Below are 22,938 nucleotides of genomic sequence, written 5' to 3'. Positions count from 1 at the left end.
ATACACAAACAGAACTGAAGATATTCCAGACCTCTCAAGGAGCATACATTCTAATAAGCAGAAGCCCCATAGAGAGCAGAATGGTGACAGTGGAGGGGCACAGTGTTTTGGTGTGAGTTGTTACCAAAAGTCTAGAGCTCTGCATTGGAATCCCAGATCCAGCACTTAAGTGGGACCTTGGGCAAACCACCAAATCTCTTTGAGCCTCAGTTTTCTTAAATATAAAAGAGAAGAAAATAATTTTCATACTACCTACTACCTGCTAAATTTCTTTCCATGGTTCTTTTAACCTCTCCCAAGTAAAGCATCAAGGAATGTTTGTAGGAATACTCAAGAAAACAGTCTCCTTCTTGGGCTGTAGACTTGGAATGTATCTTGAGGATTAGAATGGAGGACAAACAACAAACAAAATAATAAACATCTAAGTCAATTCCTTCAATTTACAGATAAAGAAAATGAAACCTGGAGAGTCCAAGCATCTTGTCCAAAGTCTATAAGTAGGGCAGCTAGGTGGTGCAGTGGATAGAGCTCTGGCCTTAGAGTCAGGAGGACCTGCATTCAAATCTGGCCTCAGACACTTGATACTTACTAGCTGTGTGACCCTGGGCAAGTCACTTAACCCCAATTGCCTCACTAAAAACAAAACAAAACAAAACAACAACAACAAAAAACAACAAAGTCTATAAGTAGCAAGTATAAATAGGTGGGCTGAGATTTGAACCTAGGTCCTCTAACTCCTTTTCCACCACATTGTGCTGTCTTTTACTGCCTTCTATCTTCTTAAGACCTCAGATCCACAGTCTATTCATATTCTGAACATGAATAGTTGAGTTGAATTTAGCTTATTTTTCATTCATGGAGGAAAATAAAATCATTATTTTGTTGGTATGTTATAAATTTACTTATTGAGAATAATCCCAGTCTTAGATCTAATTTTTACAGTTGATGCTTTTATTTACTGGGCATGGCAAATCAGAATAGGGATAATAGAGTCATGTCATGTCCACAGGGGGCCAAAATACCTGGATAAAGGGAAAAATAAATTAATCCTCTGACAAAATACGAGCTTCTTGAGGTCAAGGACTATTATTTTTCCTTGTATCCTTATTGCCAATACAGTGCTTGGCACATGGTAAGTACTTAATAAATGCTTGTTGATTATTGGATATCCACTTCACATTTACTAGACCATACTCGCACACACACATACACACACTCACACACACTCACACACACCCACAAACACACAACATATACACGCACATAACACACACAAACACACTACTTGACAAACATTTCACTCATAGCAGAGGGATAGTGGAGATAAAATATATAGAATCAGAATTGTTTTCCATTCAAACAAGATAATTTAATCCTTACTCTGAGTGTATAGGCAACTGTTTCCAAGACTTATATCAATTATTTTTAAGAAAATAAGTCTTTTAGCATAGTGATATCCGGATCCCTTTCCTTCCCCCTACAAATTCTTTGCATTAAATCTTTGCCTGTCACTAATTCAAACTGGTTTTTTTGTCCTCTTTAAAGAAACCAAGATCTTGACAATTTCATCAAAGTTAATCCTGAAACCCTCAAAAGCAATCAGAGGTAAGAGGAAGGAATATTCATCATTCTCATCTGTTTCCAACACATTTGACAGACTTTTAGAAAATTATTTGAACCATTCATAACGTTAGTGTACTTACTCCCCTCAACCGTATCATTAATCTGTACTGTTTTTATTTTTTATTATTTAAAGAAACCAAGATGATCTTGATAAATTCATCAAAGTGACTCCTGAATTTCTCAGAAATAATCAAAGGTAAAGGAATAAAAATATATTCTTTCAGCAGTATGGAAGGCAATGTGATTCTGTGAAAAGAACATTGTCTCTGAAAATAAGATGATCTGGATCAAGTCCCACATCAAATGTTTACTACTCTATAACTTTGGGCAAATCCCTTAACTTTGGTTTCCTCATCTTTGTGGTAAAATAAGGGAGTTAGGCTAAGTGGCCTCTAAAGTTACTTCCTGCTCTAAATCTATGATACTATAATTTTCCTGAGTTTCATAGGTAGATGCTTGAATGAAAAAGATTTATAATATGAATAATTTTTGAAATCTTATCATTGATCCAAGCCATTTTTTTTTCTCCTACTAAAGGAGCCAAGACCTGGATAGATTCATTAAAGTGAATCCAACAACTTTCAGAAACAGCAAGAGGTAAGAACATTTAATCTTGCTGCTCTCTCTGAACAATTTCCAAAGAACTGAGTAAGAATTTTTAAAGCTGCTGATGTATATATATATATATGTATTTTTTTGTCAAGCATTCTTTTATTGGTGAGTGTTTTATCTTGTTTGCTTTTCTTTAAATCAGGATATGGTTGTAAAACTAAACATTCCAAAGGCATACATATGGCTTTTTAAGATAGTAATGGGGCTCTCTGTTTAAAATTATGGGCCTACTGGTGCTGTTTTTTTGTTTTTTTTACTGGTCACGCATCATTTTCTCATTTGCTTATGTTTAATACTGTCTAGAGTTCCTGCCCTTGTCAACAAGACAACATACTGTCCCATTATGGGCTCAGCTTAGCTATTCTTCCTCCCGCTAGGGAACCATTTCCAAACTTGGACTATGTAGGAGGCAGTCATCAAGGCTGAAAAGCAAAATTAATTAAGACTCATCTGAAGAAAAGATTTTTGGAAGATGTTGTATCTAATCATGAGATAATTCAGAGCCCAGGGGTCCTACTGAAACAGACAATCTAAGCAAAAATTGTGTATTTCATACAGTCGTCTGCCCTTTGTTGCTTTTCTGTGGCATCCTTCACCCCAAAGTGCTTTATTAAGACAAGTAAAATGCATTAATATGAACTCCATAGCATTTCAAAATTGCTTTGTGGTAATGGGAAATGCTGTTGTAACAAATCCCTTGCTGGAAATTGCATTCCCAGGATCAAGGGATGACACAAAATTGGCTGATGAGCAGTGAATTAGCACTTAGTATCACATGCTCAAAAAGCTAGAGCTAGAGGACCTGGTTCAAGTGTCCCACATCAGATATTTACTACTTATATAACTTCCTGTTCTAGATCTATGATTCTGTAATTTTCCTGAGTTCATAGGCAGACACTTGAATGAAAAAGATTTATAATATGAATAATTTTTTAAGTCTTATCATTGATCCAAACCATTTTTATTTTCCCCTACTAAAGGGTTTCTGGTGCAACTCCCTCTTTTTATAGACAAGGAAACTGAGATTTAGAGGTTAAGTGACTTCCCCAAGGTGATGTAGGTAGGAAGGAACAGAACCAGGATTCGAATACAGATCATCTGACACCAAAGCCAGGTTTCGAACCTAGTTGGGGTTGGAAGGGGGAGTCATAGGTATGCTGCTTGATCATAGAACATCAGAGCTGGAAGAGATCTTAGAAAACAGCTAGTCCAACCTGCTTAAATTACAAATGAGAAATGTGAAGTCGCACAGGAACTATGCAGCTTGACAAGACTTCAGTACGGGTCTGGGAAAGACCTTAATTAAAAAGGTCAAGGTCATCCGCTGCATCCCAGACATTGACTTGTAACACTAGTTACATTGACTTTTGTCTTATGGACCTCTGAGGACTCTGGAGGAGGGAGTGAGGCTGTTGACTTTGTGCAGCTCTGCCTCACTTAAATCCAATTAAATCACAAGTCAAGACATCACCCTGTCCTCTTTGAGGTCCTCTTTGAGAATGAAGAACAAAGAACAACAGCAACAGGTCTTGGATTCTGTCTTCAAGTCCGGTACTCTTTTTATTGTGAGACCAGAGAGTATTAGAGTGGTCATCGATCAATCAATCAATCAGTCAGTCAGTCAACAGGTGTTTTTTTAAGTGCCCATTATGTGCCAAGCACAGTGTTAGCCACTGGGGATACAAAGAAAGAAATGAAACATCAATATTGAAGTTATCAAAGGTGGTGTCAGAATGTGAGATGGAATGGAAGAGCCTAACAAAAAAGTGAAAGAAAAGTGAAAAAGTTACCAGGGAAGGTGGACAAACGTTCTAGGGGCCTGCATAGGACAGCAGCAGTTAATCAGGAGAGGGTGTTATAATCAGGTGGCATAAACTGCAAAGGAGGAAAGATAGCTGAGTGACAGGACAGGATAAATTTCTACAAATGGCTAAGGATGTGTGAAGGAAGATGTGATCTGTATCCAGAGAAAGAAGTGATCAATAGAAATATGTATAGAATGATTTTATATTTATTTTACATATATATACACATATACATGTGTATATGTATATATATAATCACATACATACATACATATATGTATATGTGTATATATGTATGTATGTGTGTGTATATATATATATATAGTCTAATGGTAGCCATCTCTAGGGCAGGGGAAGGGGGAGGGAAGAAAAAAATCGAAAAAAATAAAATTGTCAATTAAAAGAAAGGAGAATGCCAGTTCTTTGCTCTATGTATTGGAGGGTATGGGAGGAATGGTCAGCATTGTAGAGGGTAGGGAAGGATGCCCAGTTAGTATGGAAAGTGGAAGATACAAAAGACGAATTTATTTATTTTTTTTTTGGTGTGGCAATCGGGGTAAGTGATTTGCCCAGAGTCACGCAGCTAGAAAGTGTTAAGTATCTGAGGTGGGATTTGAACTCAGGTCCTCCTGATTCCAGGGCTAGTTCTCTATTCCTGTGCCACTTATCTGCCTCTGGAAGATACAAAATTGAAGATTAGGAATGTGAGTAGGCAGGGGGTTTGGTCACCAAACATGGCTTCCAAAGGCAGAGTTGAAGGGTCTAATAGAAAAAGATGCTATAGATTGACTACTAGAAGTTGAGCTAAGTTGGATGTGGATGAAAGTAATAATTAACAATAATAACTAACATTTGTATAATACTTTAAGATTAGCAAAGCACTTTACAAACGTCTCATTTTATCCTCATAACAACTCTGGGAGGTAGGTGCTATTATTATCATCATTTATAGGTGTGGGAACTGAGGCAGACAGTGGTTAAGTGACTTGCCCAAAGTCACACAGTTAGTAAGTATCTGAGGCTGAATTCAAACTCAGGTCTTCTTGACTCCATATATAGCACTCTTTCCAGTATACCACCTAGCTACTTAAGAAAGATAACAGGAGAGACGAAAGTATTTTCACCTAGCCTGGTAGTTCTGGATGACAGGAAGAAGAACTGGGACAAATTTCCCAAAGATACTAAGTCTTGGAAAGATGGAGTTATTTATTGGAGAAGCTTGTAAAATAACCAGTCCAGAGTATCACATTAGAATGTTGTATTAATGAAGTACATTTAAAAACCATATTCCTCAGATATATTTCCTTCTGTTTGATGTGAGTCAAGCTCTCTCACTGAATATCTTTAGTAAAGAATAATGTATTATTTTTTCAATATGGGGTAGATTTCAGCAATGCATTATAAAATTTCTGTAACAAGAAGTTTTTTTTTCGTATGTACTATAAATGGCAGGTGTCACTCAGGGCAAAAATTGAATTATGTTCATTCAAAAGTTGATGATTTTGTTTCAGAATGGCCCAATTAAGTCTCATCTCTGAATACCTTCAATAGCGTTCCACATTCAGATAGAAACCAGTCAATTTCTTCAATGAACCATTGTGGAATAAATAGGAAAAAAACCCCATGAATTCTGGAGTGATCTATTTGGGAGAGAGATCTCTTAATTTCATTCTATCACTATTATTATTTAGTGCATCAGTCTTTCCCATTTGAAGTGGAAGTACAGAAAAGGACAATGTTGAAGGGTCATCATCAGCTTAGTGGCAGTACCATCCTCTTACAGTCCTATTTAACGTGGTGCATGGATTGATGACTTCATAGGAGAGATGCAGCAAAACTGAGTTCTCTTTAGGAGACTGGTGACATTTTCAGCTATAGTTCACTTAAGGACTGAATAAAATTCCAATTGTCACTCTGCCTGCAAACAGACACTTCTGCCCTCCTTCTAGGAACTCAGCAACCTGAACAAATGCATATTTATGGGGAAATTTCACTTATACAGTGAGAAAATGCTTCACTCTTAACAGGCATATTTTCAAATTTCCATGAACTAACACTAAAAGGAGAAAATCAATTACTGGTAGCTCATAAGCTATTGTTAGCCTGACTGTAGAAGTTATTTTTGAATGAAGACTTAAATTCATCTGTTGACATTTTTACCCTTAGAATTACAAAAGATAACATTTGTCAAAGATAGCAAATGATGTCCTTACTCACTTGTATCATCATGCTTGTGTAATGAAAGACTTTACCTCAGTCCCCAACTACTTTAATCATTAAAATAATGTTAAATGGATGGTATAATCATAGGAGTATTGATTTAGAGCCAAAAGGAACAGTGGGGCCATCCAGTTATCCCTCTTTGTTTTCTAAATGAGGAAACTGAGGTCCAGGGAGGTTATATGATAAGTGAGGCTAATGACTTTGTACAGCTTTGCCTCATTTAAATCCGATTCATGCACAAGTCAAGACATTACCTTCATTATTTCATTGATCCTTCTTGAGGACGAATGACCACTACCAGCAACAATAACATGGGAGAGCTAGGATTTGGACATACTAAATGCCCTCTGATCTATTAGCAGAGACACCATCCTTATCTAGGCCCCCATTGCCTCTTCTATCAATGAAATGTCCTCCCACCCTTCTGAAACCCCTCCCCCAACACAAACCCATAAAAGAAACAAATTCCTTCTACACCCACTGACACCCTAACATAGGGATCTGGACTGGACCTTTGATTTCATTGATGCAAGGAACTTCCAAATGAAGGAACATCCTTTACCAAAGCACACTGCACCTTTTCTGAAACTTATAGTCATAGAGAATTGCCTAAAGCACTTAAAATTCAATTACTTGCCCAGGGTCACGTAGCTGGAATGTGTTAAAGGTGGGACTGTGAACCCAGGTTTTCCTGGTTTGAAGGCCAGCTTTCCACTGTGCCATACTGAGAAGTAGAATTCTGTGAAAGCAAAAGCAAAAACTTCATATGAATGTGTGGGTTCATATATTTAGATGTAGAAGGGGTCTTAGAAGCCATCTAGTCCAACCCCATCATTTTATCCATAAGAGGACTGAGATTCAGAAAATTCAAAATGACTTGCCCAAGTTTACACAGGGAACAAGTGAAGAACCGGGGTTTCAACCCAGGTCCTCTGACTGTATATCTGGCCCTCTTTCTACCATACCATGCTACTTCCAAACGTCATCAACTCCTACCCTCTCATTTTACAAATGAGGAAACTGAGGCCCAATGGACCAAAATGAATTGCTTAAGGTCATATAGATATTGGGGGAAGAGAAAGTTTGAACCAAGTCTTCTGGTATGTAGAGTACGTAAAACTGAAATAAGTATAATAAGAAACTTTGGATTTGGTTTTCTGTGACAATTCTTCATGGTTCTGCAAGTAGCAGCAAAAATGAAAACCTGCTGCACCTGAGTGAGATTTCATAAACCATGAGGACTCAAGCTCGGTGAAGTTGGCGTATTGTATCTTCTGCCCACTGTACTTGCATAGGCCTATATCAATATGGAACACTAATTTCCTTAATGTCAAAGCCTTAATTCTCTCATGTTTAAAAAAATTCCTTAAAAAATAAACATAAATGTTCCCCCTTTCTCACAACATAGTTGAAAGGATTATATAAATGATCTCACTGTAGTTTCTCTACCCCTTTCAGAGTGACAAAGACTGCTATTCAATCAAAAGCTTCATGCCCAAGATTTAATTTTTGGCATAAATTGAGGACGCATTGTAAATCTTTTGTACTGTCACTCTGTAATTTGGTAAATGTATTCCATGCTGAACAATGAGCAGTTAAAGTAAGTTATGTTGAGGCAAATATATTGCTGCTTTATAAAATGTATTCCTTCCCACACATGAAAACAAAGATAGAATATATGGGATGCCATGTGGTGCAATCGATTTCTTAGCTCTGGACCAAAGGATTGGAGTTTGAATAGAGACTGTCCTCTCTTTCTACCCATATGACCTCAGAAAAAAAGTCAATTAATTTCTCTGGGCCTCAATTTCCTTTTCTATAAAAATGAGGCAAGTTCTCAATACATTGTGCTATGGTTTTTCTCTCTCCCTTTTCTTTCTCCCTCCCTCTCTCTTCTTCCCTTGGGACTCCATATCTCAACCAGGTGGATGTATAGCAGGCTCTCATAGAGTGCAATCCCATTTCTGAGTGGCTCCAGAGTTTAACTTGCTTTGCTTTTCCTACCCGGTCCATTAAATCCAGTGCTGGATTTAAGGCAGCTACCTGACTGGCTTAGCCTACTGCCATTCAGAACTCCAGAGCTAAAGCACCCTAGTAATAGGGAGTATAGGTTTGTACCACCACACCCAGTTCTTTTCTCTGTTTTTGAAAGCTGCTTTTAAAATTCCATTTTCTAGCTGAAATATGTAGTGCTCATTTTTTCCAAAGTGTTTCTCATGATCTACAGAGGCCAAGGATGTGGCCATATCACTGAAATAAATTCCAAATGTTTACAAGAGTAAGAAACAGTCAGGTCTACTGTAATCATTCTTCTGTTAAACAGTTTTACACACATGCTCTTGTTTGCTAGGCAACATTTGGATGGGCTTTTCTAAAAATCTATTTTGGGCGCTTTAAATCACAGCTCTTCCCATATTATACCTTGGTGCAAAAGACATGATATAAATTATGTAGACTTAATTAGACAAGGAAAATTTATTTTTATACCCCAAGTAACTTGGAAAGTTTATGAGCAGTCTGGGCTGCTTGGATTGGATTGTCAAAGCTAGTTGTTGACATCAATCAGGCTGAAAAACAATAACGTCCTTGATTTGTTTTCTTCACTCATCACGTCTTTTCTTCCTTGCTCTTGTAGCCATATAGTTTTGTTATATATATAGTCTCTATATATAGAATATATATATTCATATAGTTTTGTTTCTTTTCAATTCTGGTCATATAGTCCATTCTACTTGTTTAATGTGCTTCATGTTTGGGTAAAGCAAATAAAGTTCTATGAGACCACTGGTAAAAGGGCCTATGGAATCCTTTTATAGTTCCTGGTGCTGTTTTTTGTGATAGTCTATTAGGAATAAAAGGTATAATCTCATTTTTGTATAGCTCCCTCTTGATTACTAAGGGATGGGTTGTCTCCATGTAGCTGGTAGGTTTCTCTTCCCTCTCACTCTGGTCCCTTTTGAAAATTTATTTCACTCTCTGTCAACATCTCTACTGGAGAGCAAGAAGGGAAAGAGAAAAGAAAGGAAGGCTCTAATGTTTCACTGGAGAAATGTATGGCACGAAACTGTTCAGACATTTTCCAAACTATTTAGAGGAACCTGAAGAGTGTCATTGTTGCATTGATTGTTTTTTTTTCCTCTGGCACACTGCTCTAAAGATCCCTTGTAATGGTTTCTGTATATTCAAATGTATACAACTCAGCTAGAAAAAGCACTGGATTTGGAGTCAAGAAAACTGGATTTTTGTAATAGCTTTGACACTTATAAGGGGTGCGATTTTGGGCAAATCACCTCAACTCTCTGAACTTCAGTTTCCTCATCTGTAAGATGAGGTAATATATGAACTGCCTATGCCAATGGGTTGTTGTAAGCAAAACACTATAAAACTCCCAAAGTCATAGAAATGTGAATGGTTATTATAACTCTTAAGAATGGGAGCTTAATTTGAATTTTGGAGGTTTAGAATTAATATGACCAGATTTTTCCCTGACAAAAATTGAGATACTAATTTTTCATTGCTTTTGTGTGTGTGCATGTACATTTTAACTTCTATAAGCATAAGCAAGAAAATTTCATTAAATCTCTCAAATGTGTTTAATGAAATAGATATACATAATTAATTAATGCAACCCATATACCAGGCATATCTAAACACAGGATTCAAGCCTAGATCCATTAGAAGAAAGATAACAGCCTTGGAAGAAATGGAATTTCTTTTTTTTCTCCCTTTGCTAGGCAATTGGGGGTAAGCGACTAACTCAGGGTCATACAGCTAATATGTTTTGTGTGTTGTGAGTCTGAGACTGGATTTGACTTCAAGGATGGAGCTCTATCCACTGTACCACCTACCTGCCCCCAGAAATGGAATTTCTAAAAACTAAAGATAATTCCAGAGATATTTGAGAATTCAGAAACAACAATAGAGACTGGTCCTCTTGCAAATGATGATGTATTGTAACCCTAGAGCCTTGGATTCCTAGGAGACATAAATTACTATTAATGATAGCTAAAATATATATATCACTTTAAGATCTGCAATGTATTTTGCATATATTATTTAACTACAGATATATGGATGCTTACTAATGCATCAGTTTATTTTGGTGCCTCATAGACTTTGTTTTTGCCTGTCAAGATTGGTGCTAATAGTTGTCTATCAATAGAGTGATCCAATATTTGATGTAGCACAGTGGTTCAGTTTCTGCATTTATTCTCCATCAGACTTTAATTCAAATCTTAAATGGACTCTTTATGTTTCAGGTAATGTAAATTCTGATGGAAACTTCTGATTTGATCCTTGAATATTGCTTTACCTCGCTATTTCCTTTATACCCAGTTCTTCCTGATTAAATTGAAGTCTCTCCCTCTTCCCCCAAACCATCATTATCCTCATATCTGAAAATCTGACTTTTAAAGCCACATGTATGTTATTTATTTTGCTTCAAACTCTTATCTTTTGCCTCATAGAAACTACCAAATGTACTCTACCTCCTCCCCAACCCTGCATTAAAACTTCCCTTGAAACAAAGAAAAACAGTTAAGCAAAACCAACTAATTTCATGACAATTTCTGGCATTTTACCGAACACTATCCACATGGTCTCTCTTCTCCATGTGGTGAAGACGGATGTATGTTGCATTATTGGTTCTTCAGTCATTACAATTACTCAGTGTCTGACTTTCCTTTAATATTCTTTTCATTTACATTTTTGGTTTTGTTCTGTTTTTAATTTGGGAAATGAAAGAAGCATTTCCATAACATACTATGCACAACTTGCTATTCCTTTCAAATGTACAACAAAATTATCATATAAATTTCTTTTTTTTCTTTCCCCCTATCCTAGAGATGGCTACCATTAGACACAAATAGGCGTATATATGTGTGTATATATATGTGTATATATACATGTGTGTGTATATATATATGTGTGTGTGTGTATATATATATATATTATATATGTAAAATTCTACGCATACTTGCATTTATCAGTTATTTCTCTGGATGCAGATAGCATCTTTCTTTGTATGTTTTTTATAGTTAATTTGAGTATTTATAATAGGCAAAATAGCTTCTTTGCTCAAAGTTGTTCTTAAAACAATATTTCTATTACTGTATACAGTGTTCTTTTTGCACTGCTAAGTTCACTCTGAATTGATTCATGCAAGTGTTCCCACGGTTCTCTGAATTTCTCATGTGCATAATTTGTTTCAATGCAATAATGGTCCATTACATCATATGTGGAAAGTTCATTGTTGTGTAGTGGATAAAGAGTTGGCTACAAGTCCCACATCTGACACATTCTGGCAACGAAACCCTGGGCACATCGATTGTCCTCTAAATACTTTAGATAACTTTCTGAGGCTATAAGATGTAGAGAAGATGGTGACGTGTATTGACAGGAGAAGTTATCTCACCCAGGAATTCCCTATACCAATGAAAACAGAGTACAAGTACTATCTCTATCCCTACATTCATAAAGAGTTTGTCCAGTTACTCTTGCACTAAGGTGGAGGAAGGGATGGGGAGGAAAGGGTTAAAGAGGGTTAAAGGGAAGACATATGTGTTTATGTGAAACAATCATTTAAAGCTAATTCCAAGATTACATACAGTTTTATAAAGTTTTTTTTTTCTTCAGACCAGAGTAACAGATAGTGCCAGTTACTCCCTGTGTGACCTTTGGTTCAAAAGACCATTTTCTTGTAATTTAAAGGTGAATCTAATGTAGTATGAACTTTTTTATTCCCACAGAGATCAGGACCTTGACAATCACATTGAAGTAAATTCTAATGGATATAACAAAAAGACTCAAGGGTAAGGCCAAGTATAATTTCCCCCATTCTTGACAAATTCCATGTATGAGCACATTAAATCAAGTTTATTTTGCTTACCTTTTTATAAGAATTTCAGGAGAAATGAATTGGTATCATAGATTTAATGTTGGAAGGGATTTTATTTTATTTTATTTTAATATTAAGAAAACTGAATCTCAGAGAGATTTTTTGCCCAATATAATACAGTTCTGACATATAATTGTCAGCACTAAAATTTTAAATTTCAAATTCAGTACTCTTTCAACTGTGCTGGGCTACAGCCAAGGTGAAAATGAGTTAGAATTAGGTGTTTATGAAGTGACAATTCAAATTAGGTCTTGAAGGAATGAAAAAAAAAAGCATTATTAAGAGCTTAGTATGTGCCAAGCATTGTGCTAAGTGCTAGGGATACAAGCAGAAGAAGCTCAGTTAATTCCTGTTCTCAAGGAGCTCACACTCGATTGGAGGAGACAGAACATAAATAATTCATAGAAGTTTTTGGGGATTGGGGGGTTGGGTGGGGAAGGGATCTTTAATGGTTGATATATAATCCTATGGAAATAGCTCAAAAGAAAATTCCAATTTTGACTGAATTTGTGACTCAGGACCCTTCTGCTTACTGTAAAAGGCATCATGCAAATTGAGTGTATTTGGGTTACTAAACTCTTAGGCTGTGAAGGTTTATTTTTACATACTGCAGCTTGATGGTTTTGTCGCAGTGGCAGAAAGTACTATAGGATCCACCTCTTGGATTCCTCACCCTAGTAAATGGCATGAATCCCTAACAGCAACAAAACAAGACACAGTTTCATATATTCTTTATACCTCTGCATAATTCCTGCACCTTGTTTGCCTCCACATGAAGGACTGATGTAGATTGTATAGTTGGTGGGTTCAACAGACAGTTTAACTTAGGGAGGAATTAATTACTTGTCAGTGCCATAGCAACTGTGAGTGTCACCTGGTACCAAAAAATAAAATAAAATAAAATAAGACAACCCAAAAAACCAACAGCCTTCTACCCATCCCCCTACCCAATCTTCTTCCTAGTCCATGAAATTATGTTTAGGCAAAGGATTTATACAGTACGGAATACATATATATAATAAAAGAATGAGGAAAAGAATAGAAACCTCAGTCTTATAATGTTTACAACATCTTCCTAGGCCCAATAGCCTTTACTATCACCATAGTGCAGTGGGAAAACACACTGAACTTGGGGTCATAGGACCTGAATTCAAATACTGACCTTGGGCAAGTCATATAACCATTCTAGATCTCAGTTTCTTCATTTGTAAAATGAGAGAATTGAAGTTGATGACCTCTAAGGTATCTTCCAGTTCCAGATTTATGATCCTACATTCCTTTCTTTTCTAATTTCAATTCCCTTCCTCCTTTTTCCCCAGACCCTCAGGAAAAACATTCAGTTAGTGGTATCTTTTTTTTTTCATGGCCAGGAGGGGAAAAACACGTCTTTAGGAGTGCTTCCTCAATAAGCTCTGTCTTGGGGACTCAGTAGAGGGAGTGATAATAGGGGCAGCTTTACGTATAGGTAGAACATGTTTGCTTATATATTGCAATTTTTAATGGGTTCTAGGAAGACCCTTGTAGCTCCCAGCTTCCCTGTTAGCTTGTTAGTGTGCCTGCAATTCCATTTTTGGTGATTATTTCCTTTGGATGAAGCTTTGGGGTCTGAAAATTCACATGTTAAAGTGCAAATACTTAAGGAAGGAGAGCACAAGAAGCCTTATCAACTATTAACACCCAATCTGAGGATTATTTTTTTCATATCAATTTTTAATCAAAGCTAAACAGTAAAGTATTTTGGATATGAGACATTAACTTTAGGGGGATACTGGGGCCCCAGGGTAGAAAGAGAAATCCAAGACATAGAACCCAGTCTAGAAAAAACAGGTTAAAGTGAGGTATAGTCTTGAGTTAGCCTTGCATCACAGGTTTACTCATTTCACCTCTCCTTTTTCTCCCCATCTTAGTTTCTATTCCTGTGAAAAAGAATAATACCTATAGCTTATATATACAGTGTTCCTTAAAGTGTACAAAATATTTTACATATATAAATTCATTTGATCTAAATAAACATAAATAGTAGAAGCATTATTCTTCACATCTTATAAATGAGGAAGCATGTTCAGAAACAGTAAGAGGTTTGTCCAAAGTCACACAGTAAGTCATAAAAAGTGACAGGGCCAGAACATGAAACATCTTTTGACTCCAAATCCAAAGGTTCTACCTACTATACCATCCAGTGCTTTCAATCAAAGAAATGAAAGGTAGAAAATGGTTGAAATGAATGAGATCACTTATGTATGCATGTTTCTCATTTAGTAATTTCTCATTCTTCCAGAGACCTTGACAATCTCATAGATGTAAACCCCAACACGCACAATAATGCAAAGTGGTGAGTTTTAAGGCAATTTTTGATTCCTCGTGCAAAAGAGAAAATTAAAGATATGGATGCTTATCTATTGAACTTGTACTAGAGATTTCCTTTCAGTAAATAGGTGATCAGGAAATAAGCTAAGAGAATACGTCTGCTGTACTTCAGGAAAGCTATATGTATGTTGGTATATATGGATACTAGCTCCATCAATACAGATCACAATCTTTCCGTGCCTTAGTAGATGGTCCTCATGAGTCACTCTTGGAAAAAATTATCACTTTGTGGCCAGTCAACAAGTAACTAGACTGGTCCTTGGATCATTGCAATGGCCATATCTGAAGCCCTTCTAGCTTATAGGATATGCCAGACTTTGTACTCTGTTGGCACAATCTTTGACACACTTATTGCTATGCCATTGTGAGTCATTGGAGTAGATGAAATAATAATAATTGTTGTTCAGTCATTTCAGTTTCAGTTTCAGTCATGTCTGACTCTTTGTGACCCCATTTTGGATTTTCTTGGCAAAGATACTGGAGTGGTTTGTCATTTCCTTCTCCTGCTCATTTTAGAGATGAGAAAACTGAGGCAAACCGGGTTAAGTGACTTGCCCAAGGTCACACAGCTACTAAGTGAGGACAGATTTGAATTTAGGAAGATGAGTCTTCCAGGCACAGCATTCTATTCAGTGTGCTACCTAGCTGCCCATAATAATAATAATAGTAATAATAATAACATTTATTCTACTCTAAGGGTATGAACCCTTAACCCTCTGAGGTTGATAATTAATGCATCATTATCCCCATTTTAAGGATAAAGAAACTGAGGCTCAACTGATTAAGTGACTTCCCTACAGTCACCTAGCTACTTAATAGCAGAGGCTGATCCAAAGCCCAAGTCTTCTGGCTCTTCTACACCGAAATAAATCAAGTAACTGCCTTGGACTAGGCTATTAAACTGAAATATTAATCTATGCTATAATACAGGAGACAGAGGATTGTATTGGAAAGTGAATTCCAAATTCAAGTCAGTCCCTGATGCTTACTCACTATGGCACTGTGAGCAAATCATTCAGCCTCCCTGAGTCCAGTTTTCCTCACCTCTAAAACAGAGACAATAACATGTGCTCTACATGTTGCATTTTGTATGCATGTGTATGTGTGATTCCTGCAGGGGTAGCTTTTTGTAACCTGGAGAAGTGCAATAACACATGAAATGTTCTTAGATCGCAAATAATTATGTAATCGGTCAGCAAGTTGGCTAATATATATTAAATGTCTTCTATGTTCAAGGCACTATGCTAAAGGCTGGGGATAAAAGAAAGTGAAAAAAAAACAATCTCTGCTTTTAAGGCATCTAATGGGGGATACTATATGCAAATTCTGCACAACTATGTGCAAACAAGATATTAACAATTTAACTTGGTGGTAGAAGGATGGGGAATGGCTGTCTCAGAGAGAAGGCAATAATATTAAGAGGACTGGGAAAGGCTTCTGGCAGAAGGTGAGACTTTAGCAGAGACAAGAAGGAAGCCAGAGAACCTCAGAGGCAGAAATGAGGAAGGAAAGCATTCCAAGCATAGAGGACAACAAAGGAAAACTTTCAGAGTTGGAAGACGGAGTATCATGTTTGAGGAACAACAAGGAGACAAGTGTCTCTGGATCACAGAGTAAGGGAAGTTAGTGTGAGAAGACTGGAAAGACAGGAAGGGACCTAGTTAGAAAGTATGTAGGACTGCTTATGTTTTCAAATTTGATGCATTAGGAATTACTTTTAAATCTATTTTTACAAATAAAGAACCTCTTCCAAAGTTATATGATCACTGACCTATTTTGAATGATTAGAGAGAAAATATTCCATAGAGACATTATCAGCTTTAAAGGCTAAGGAAAGTAGTTCAGCCATATAAGGATTTCATTGCAGTATAACCATGATGGAAACCTCTTACTTTTTGTGAAATTAATGAGATATATATTGTGGGAGATAAGGGAATCATTCTGACAACTCTTTCAAGGCTTGATCATATAATTTTCAAAGAGCGTTTACTTTGCCTAAGGACTGCAGGGTATGACCACCCACAATACATTCAAAGGAATAATATTCAATAGAGTTCTGGAGATTTAAGGTACCATATTTGGATTTAAGCCACATAGAGTTACTATTTAGGAAATCAAAGTAACACCATTTAGTGGAATTTATGAAGAGGCAAGTTTTAGCTCAACCTAGCAAAGAAGGGAAGCACCATGTGAAAAGAGGGCTGAGTTGAAGTCGTAGATGTGGGATCTACCCCCACTCTGCCTCATTACCTGATTCACCTTGGGCAAGTCTCTTAACTCCCTTGGAGCTCAGCCCCTCATTGGCAAACTGAGGGGTTAGACTAGATGGTCTCTAAATTCCCGTTCGAATCTAAATACATCAATCTATAATTCTATGAACTCAGTTCAAATCTTGTCCCTGCTATCTACTACCTGGGTCACCTTGGCAAGTCACTTAACTTCTCTGAGCCTCAGTTTTCTCATCTGTGAAAGGAATGGGTTTAACTTTGGTTCATTTGTTTTTCAGTTGTTTCTGACTCTTTGTGACCCTGTTTGTGGTTTTCTTTGCAAAGATACTGGAGTAGTTTGCCATTTCTTTCTCCAGCTCATTTTACAGAAGAGGAAACTGAGATGAACAGGGTTAAGTGTCACGCAGGGTCACACAGCTAGTATTTCTGAGGCCAGATTTAAACTCAGGAAGATGAGTCTTCCTGATTCCAAGCCCAGTGCTCTATCCACTGCACTACCAAGCCACCATTATGGGTTTAACAAGATGACCTCTAAGGTCCCTTCTAACTCTAAATCTGTGACCCTGTGATTCTATGAAGCTCCAAAAAACTGAACCTTCCAGCAGTTGAATGGGCTAGTTCCCAGTTCCTAGAGGGATTCAACTAGACTTTGAATTACCACCTAAAGGTACCGAGGTAGAGAATTTTATAACCTGTGGCAAATTAGACTAAATGAACTGCTTCTCTTTTCTGATTCTCCCCTTAATGCTGCTGCTTCCCTTTGCTGGCCATCTTCAGCATATCTTCTGTTGTAGCTTGTTAGGATTAGTTGTTTAAGTCACTTACCCTATTTGCCTCAGTTACCTCATCTGTAAAATGAGCTGGAGAAGGAAATGGCAAACCACCCCAGTATCTTTGCCAAGAAAACTCCAAATGGAATCACAAAGAGTCAGACGTGACTGAAACAACTGAACAGCATTAATTGTTTACATATTGTCTCTGCCTTTAGACTGAGTTCCTTGAGAGTAAGGACTGTCTTTTGCCTTTCTTCATATCCCCAGTGCTTAGCACAGTGCCTAAGGCAGAGTAGGTGCTTAATAAATGCTTATTGACTGCCTGGCTCCTTCTCCATCCTCTACACAGCTGCCAGATTGATACTCCTATAACTGATTTGACCATGAGCTCCCACTGCAACATAAACAAATACATACCAAAAAAAAAAAAATCTTCAATGCCTCCCCGGTGCCACTAGGATAAAATGTAAAATCTTCAGCCTGGAATTTAAAGCCCCTTGTCATCTGGTTCCCACCTACTTTTACAGCCTTCTTATTTCATATTGTTCCCCTTCAAATATCTTGTTCCATTCAAATGGTTGACTCTTCTCCAAGCAATCTCTGTATCTACACAAGTAGTCTTCAGTGTCTGACATCTGCTCCTTTCTCTCCACTGCATTATAGAATTCCTACAGATCAGGTACATAATTTCCTACATAAGCCCTTTCCTAGTCCACCCAGTTATTAGCATTCTCTCACTTTTGAAATGATTTTGTATTACATTGTATCTCCCCCCTTGTATACATATTGTATCCATTAAGTAGAAGGTAAACTCCTTGAGGACAGGGAATGTGTTGATTTTTTTTTTTTTGCCTTCATCTCCACAGTCCCTTGACAATAGTAGAGGCTTAATAAATGTCTTTCAAATTGAATTGAAAGAATACAATTTTAGGGGGCAGCAAGGTGGCACAGTGGATAGAGCACTGGCCCTGAAGTCAGGAGGACCTGAGTTCAAATCCAGCCTCAGACCAAACACATGACACTTACTAGCTGTGTGACCCTGGGCAAGTCACTTACCCCCAATTGCCTAAAAAAAAAAAAGAATACAACTATACTTGTGTTCCCTATCACACTCAAAACACATTGGGTATTGGGGTTTGGGTAGAGAGTCCTATACAAAGGTCATCCTTTTGTGGATTTAAAAAAAATAAAAATTTTTAAAAAAGATTGACTAGCATAGATTTTTTAAAACCATTATGGAAATCAAAATTTTTGTCATGCTATTGTAGGAAATCCCATTGTAGACATGACATTTAAATGATGTGGTTGAAAATAGATTTCTCTGCTTTGAAATGTAATTCAAGACAGATTTAATAATTTGGTAATCTTTAGTGAAAAGCCAAATGTATCTTTAGACTTTGTTCTTTAAAGTCATCTTTTAATCTATAACTTATTTGGTATATGTTGCATTTAACCATTTATGGAAAATTCCTAACACTGTTGGATGAGTAAAATTAAATTTCCTGAAATGGAATGGATCTTGCAACTATCTTAGACTAGTTATATAAGCCCACTAATTTTACTTTTTTGGTCGGCTAGGTGGCACAGTGGACTGCTGGGCCTGGAGTCAGGGAGACTCATCTTCCTGAGTTCAAATCTTACCAACTGTGTGACTCTGTTTGCCTCAGTTTCCTCATTTGTAAAATGAACTGGAAAGGGAAATGGCAAACTACTCCACTATCTTTGACAAGAAAACTCCAAATGGGGTCACAAAGAGTAAGACATGACTGAAAAATGACTAAGCAACAGCAAAAATTTCATTTTCTCATAATTTAAAGGTCATTCTGATATAGGTACATGCATGTGTTCATGTAGTAACTTTCTTAAGACAAAAAAAAACTACATTAAGACTACACATAGGAATTAAAGGAAAAATCTATCTGGGAATAATAAGTACTGATAAAGATCTAAACTCTTTTCTGTGTTTTTTCTAATCTTATTTTATCAAAGTTTAGCTAGCCTTGAGAAGGAAGAGGAGCTAAGACTTTGAACTTTTCTTAGATTAATAATTTTTTTAGATACTCAGAAATAAAACTAAATGTTCCTAAACCCCACTAAGTCTTCTGGTATTTTTAGAGAGATAAAAAATGTAGGTCTGAGTTCTGCAGGCATAAAAATGTTGACCTTAATTTATAACAAGATGGAAGATGAAGATTCTCAAAGGAAGTCTTTGGATCATTTTCATGAAACCGATCGACTGTCCTAAGACATCATAGATTGGCAGCTCTCTGAAATGTCACAACTAGGGGGTGAAGCAATCACAGAAACCAACCTCAGACTTTCCATCCTTGATAAAAGATAGAATTAGGGAATGTAGTTAATACTTTCAGAATAGCCTACCTGGAAAGATGATGGTTATATCCAAATGTAGTAATAGGGAACAAAGAGAAGGAGTGCATGGTTTCTAGGAGTGCCTATATGTGGTTAATCAGCCAAGTCTAGCAAGGTTTCATCGTATTGCTAATAATATTTTTATTTGCATGATTAAGGAAAAAAAAAAGAACAAGCAACCTTCAAGTGTGTTTGGTTTTTAAATGGGTCTTTGTATCTGGGTTTTTTGTTTATTTGTTTTTTGTTTTATTTTAGGCTAGAGGAACATACCAATACATTTACCAATGCCCGAAACAACCAGTCCAGCATAAACACAGCCTACTCTCATGAAACCAGGACATCTTCCAGGTATGCTAGGTATTTTAAGTCAATAAATTAAACAGCTTCCCTCCCATTTTTTAAAAAACCAATCTGCACATAGCTTTTTCCCTTGCAGGAATTTACCACTTTATCAGGTGATTGTAATGGAAGGTTTTTTTGTGCATAACATCTTTCAGAAAGGTAATAGGATTAATCATTTGGACATTGTTGTGATGTGGTATAATGGATAGAGGGCCTCAGAATCCAAAAGACTGGCCTATGACAGAGTAGATATGTGACTGTGAATAAGTCACTTAACTTCTCAACATCCTAGTTAACTCTAAGACTATAAGTTGGAGTGGTGGTGCAGTGGTAGAGATAGTTAGTGGAGGTTTATTTTCTGAATGAAATTACCAACTGGTGAAAACTACATGCTATTAAAACATTAGAGTGTAGAAAGTTAAGTTTCTTTGTTACTATAAAAGGGTCATACTTATTTGATAATTGAAATATAAATATTTTGTTTATATTACTCCATCTAATATGAAAAGATAAAAGACAGAAGAAGAAAGGCAGTATGTTATGGGGGATAAAGAGCTAGCCTTGGAGTCAGAAGGACCTTATTTCAAGCCCTGCCTCTGATATGTACTGGCTCTGTGCTGTTGTTTTCAGTTGTGTCTGACTCTGTGATCCCATTTGAGGTTTTCTTGGCGAAGATACTGGACTGCTTTGCCATTTTCTTCTCTAGCTCAGTTTACAGATGAGGAAACTGAGGCAAACAGGGTTAAGGTACTTGCCCAGATTCACACAGCTATTAAGTGCCTGAGGCCAGATTTGAACTCAGGAAGATGAGTCTTCCTGACTTTAAGCCCAGCACTTTATCTATTGCATCACCTAGCTGTCCCCCACTGGCTCTGTGGCCCTGAGCAAATCACTTAACTTTTAAATATTCCCCATACAACTATTTAAGATTATTAGGTACAGAATAGTTGCTGATCTGTATTGGTGGAAGGAATTTCCTTATGGGAGGCTCACTACATTTTTTAAATCATACGTCCAGACCAAAACAAAAACAAACAAATAAAACACAAGAGAGAAAGAGAGAGACAGACAGACAGACAGACAGACAGACAGAGACACTGAGAGAGAAAAGCTGAGCACTCCAGTGTATGATCTTTCCATTTAATAAGAAAGAGATGATTATTCCCAATACTTTTATTATAAAAATTAAGTTGATAATAGCTCAATTTTAAATAAAACTTTAAAGTTTATAAAGTGCTTTTCTCATTTCAACCCTTGAGGTAGATAGAAACCATGTCACTAGAGTACTTAAAAAACTAGGGACCTGAATTTAGTATTTTGTATAAAGTATGATTATGACATTTATCTATTCATTCAATCAACAGATTTAGTGGAACACCTATAATAATGATGATGATAATAATGATAATGATAATAACTAGCTTTTACATGGTTCTTTAAGATTTGCCAAGTATTTTATACATATTATTACATTTGATTTGTAATAGGCAAGGCACTATGCTATGTGAACCAAGAGAGTTACAAGGAAAAATAAGGCATTTTCCTGCCTTCAAAGAGCTTACAGTCTAGTAAATGATAAAAGTCTCTTAATTATTCATAAAATCCCAGTAAACAGTAAAATTTCATATGGGCTTAATTAGTATTTTCCTTTAGATTTAAAAATCTGTGGGGGGATTGTTATCAGGAAATATGATTAGGACAGTAGAATAAAAAGGATTTTTAAAAGCCAAAGTCATTATTACTCAAATTCTCAGTGTGTTTACTCACATATGAGACAAAATATTCTTGAGAATAATGTCTAATGATATTTTAGAAATAGAATGTACTGGTGGAAGTATATAGTACCAGGAATAAAAATACTGATAATGAATTTTGGGAGTAGTCAATTAATATAACCTTTACATTTAAATTAAAAAAATAGTTTAAAAGAAGAAATACCTATGAATAAATTATATTTTATACTGAATTTTACTAAATAATAACTCAAGTTATTCAATAGCTTGCTATTATTAATATTCTTGTAAATAAACTTTTAAAAATGAAGTTAAAACTGTTTGTATTTCAGCTATAATACTCGAACCAAGTACTCAAGTCCAAAGGACAGTGTTGTGTACACAAGGACATATGTGGAGAATAGGTATTGGAAAGTTACCTCAAATATTTCCCTATTTTAAAAATAATTCTGAAATCATCTATGATTAAGAGTAGAAGCTGTAATCTTCAGGTATGATGCTCCTAGTGTAAAAAATATTTACCAATATTTTGAATTCTGGATGCATAATAATATTTGATGTTCCAAATATTGAATTATCCTGGGAAAGGCTAATCTAGTTGAATTTTAATATCAGTACACACACACATACACACACACACACACACTCATGAAAGACAACATGACATAGTGGCCAGCCTTAGAGTGAGGAAGACCTGGGTTCAATTTTGACCTCTGACACATACTAGCTGTTTTAACCATCGGCAGTTCACCTAAAATTTTCTAAAATTATATGAATTACAAAAATAGGAAGTTCTCTGAAGTTTATATATATATATATATGTGTGTGTGTGTGTGTATGTAGTATGTATGTATGTATGTATATTATATATATATATATATATATATATTACAGCAAGTTGTTGATCTGCTTTGGTGGAGGGAGTTTCCACATAAGAAGCTTTCTACACCAATGAAATAACAGAAG

General features: G+C 36.3%; 1 protein-coding gene across 16 annotated transcripts in view; it reads left to right on the top strand.

The window, feature by feature from the left end:
• Positions 1 to 22,938, top strand: part of SCEL (sciellin) — a 149,391-nt gene that overhangs the window by 112,675 nt on the left and 13,778 nt on the right. For 14 of the 16 annotated variants that reach the window (XM_027844586.1, XM_027844579.1, XM_027844588.1 and 11 more), the window contains 7 exons: positions 1,546 to 1,605; positions 1,757 to 1,819; positions 2,161 to 2,220; positions 12,011 to 12,073; positions 14,438 to 14,491; positions 20,153 to 20,245; positions 22,305 to 22,376. In XM_027844586.1, the coding sequence (XP_027700387.1) occupies positions 1,546 to 1,605; positions 1,757 to 1,819; positions 2,161 to 2,220; positions 12,011 to 12,073; positions 14,438 to 14,491; positions 20,153 to 20,245; positions 22,305 to 22,376 (465 nt within the window). The remainder of the gene's footprint in view (positions 1 to 1,545; positions 1,606 to 1,756; positions 1,820 to 2,160; positions 2,221 to 12,010; positions 12,074 to 14,437; positions 14,492 to 20,152; positions 20,246 to 22,304; positions 22,377 to 22,938) is intronic. The other 2 variants (XM_027844577.1, XM_027844584.1) reach the window with 2 other exon arrangements.

This window comes from Vombatus ursinus, unplaced genomic scaffold (assembly GCF_900497805.2).
Source record: "Vombatus ursinus unplaced genomic scaffold, bare-nosed wombat genome assembly UNPS02014942.1, whole genome shotgun sequence".
NCBI lineage: Eukaryota > Metazoa > Chordata > Mammalia > Diprotodontia > Vombatidae > Vombatus > Vombatus ursinus.
This window is presented reverse-complemented; position numbering and strand designations above follow the sequence as displayed.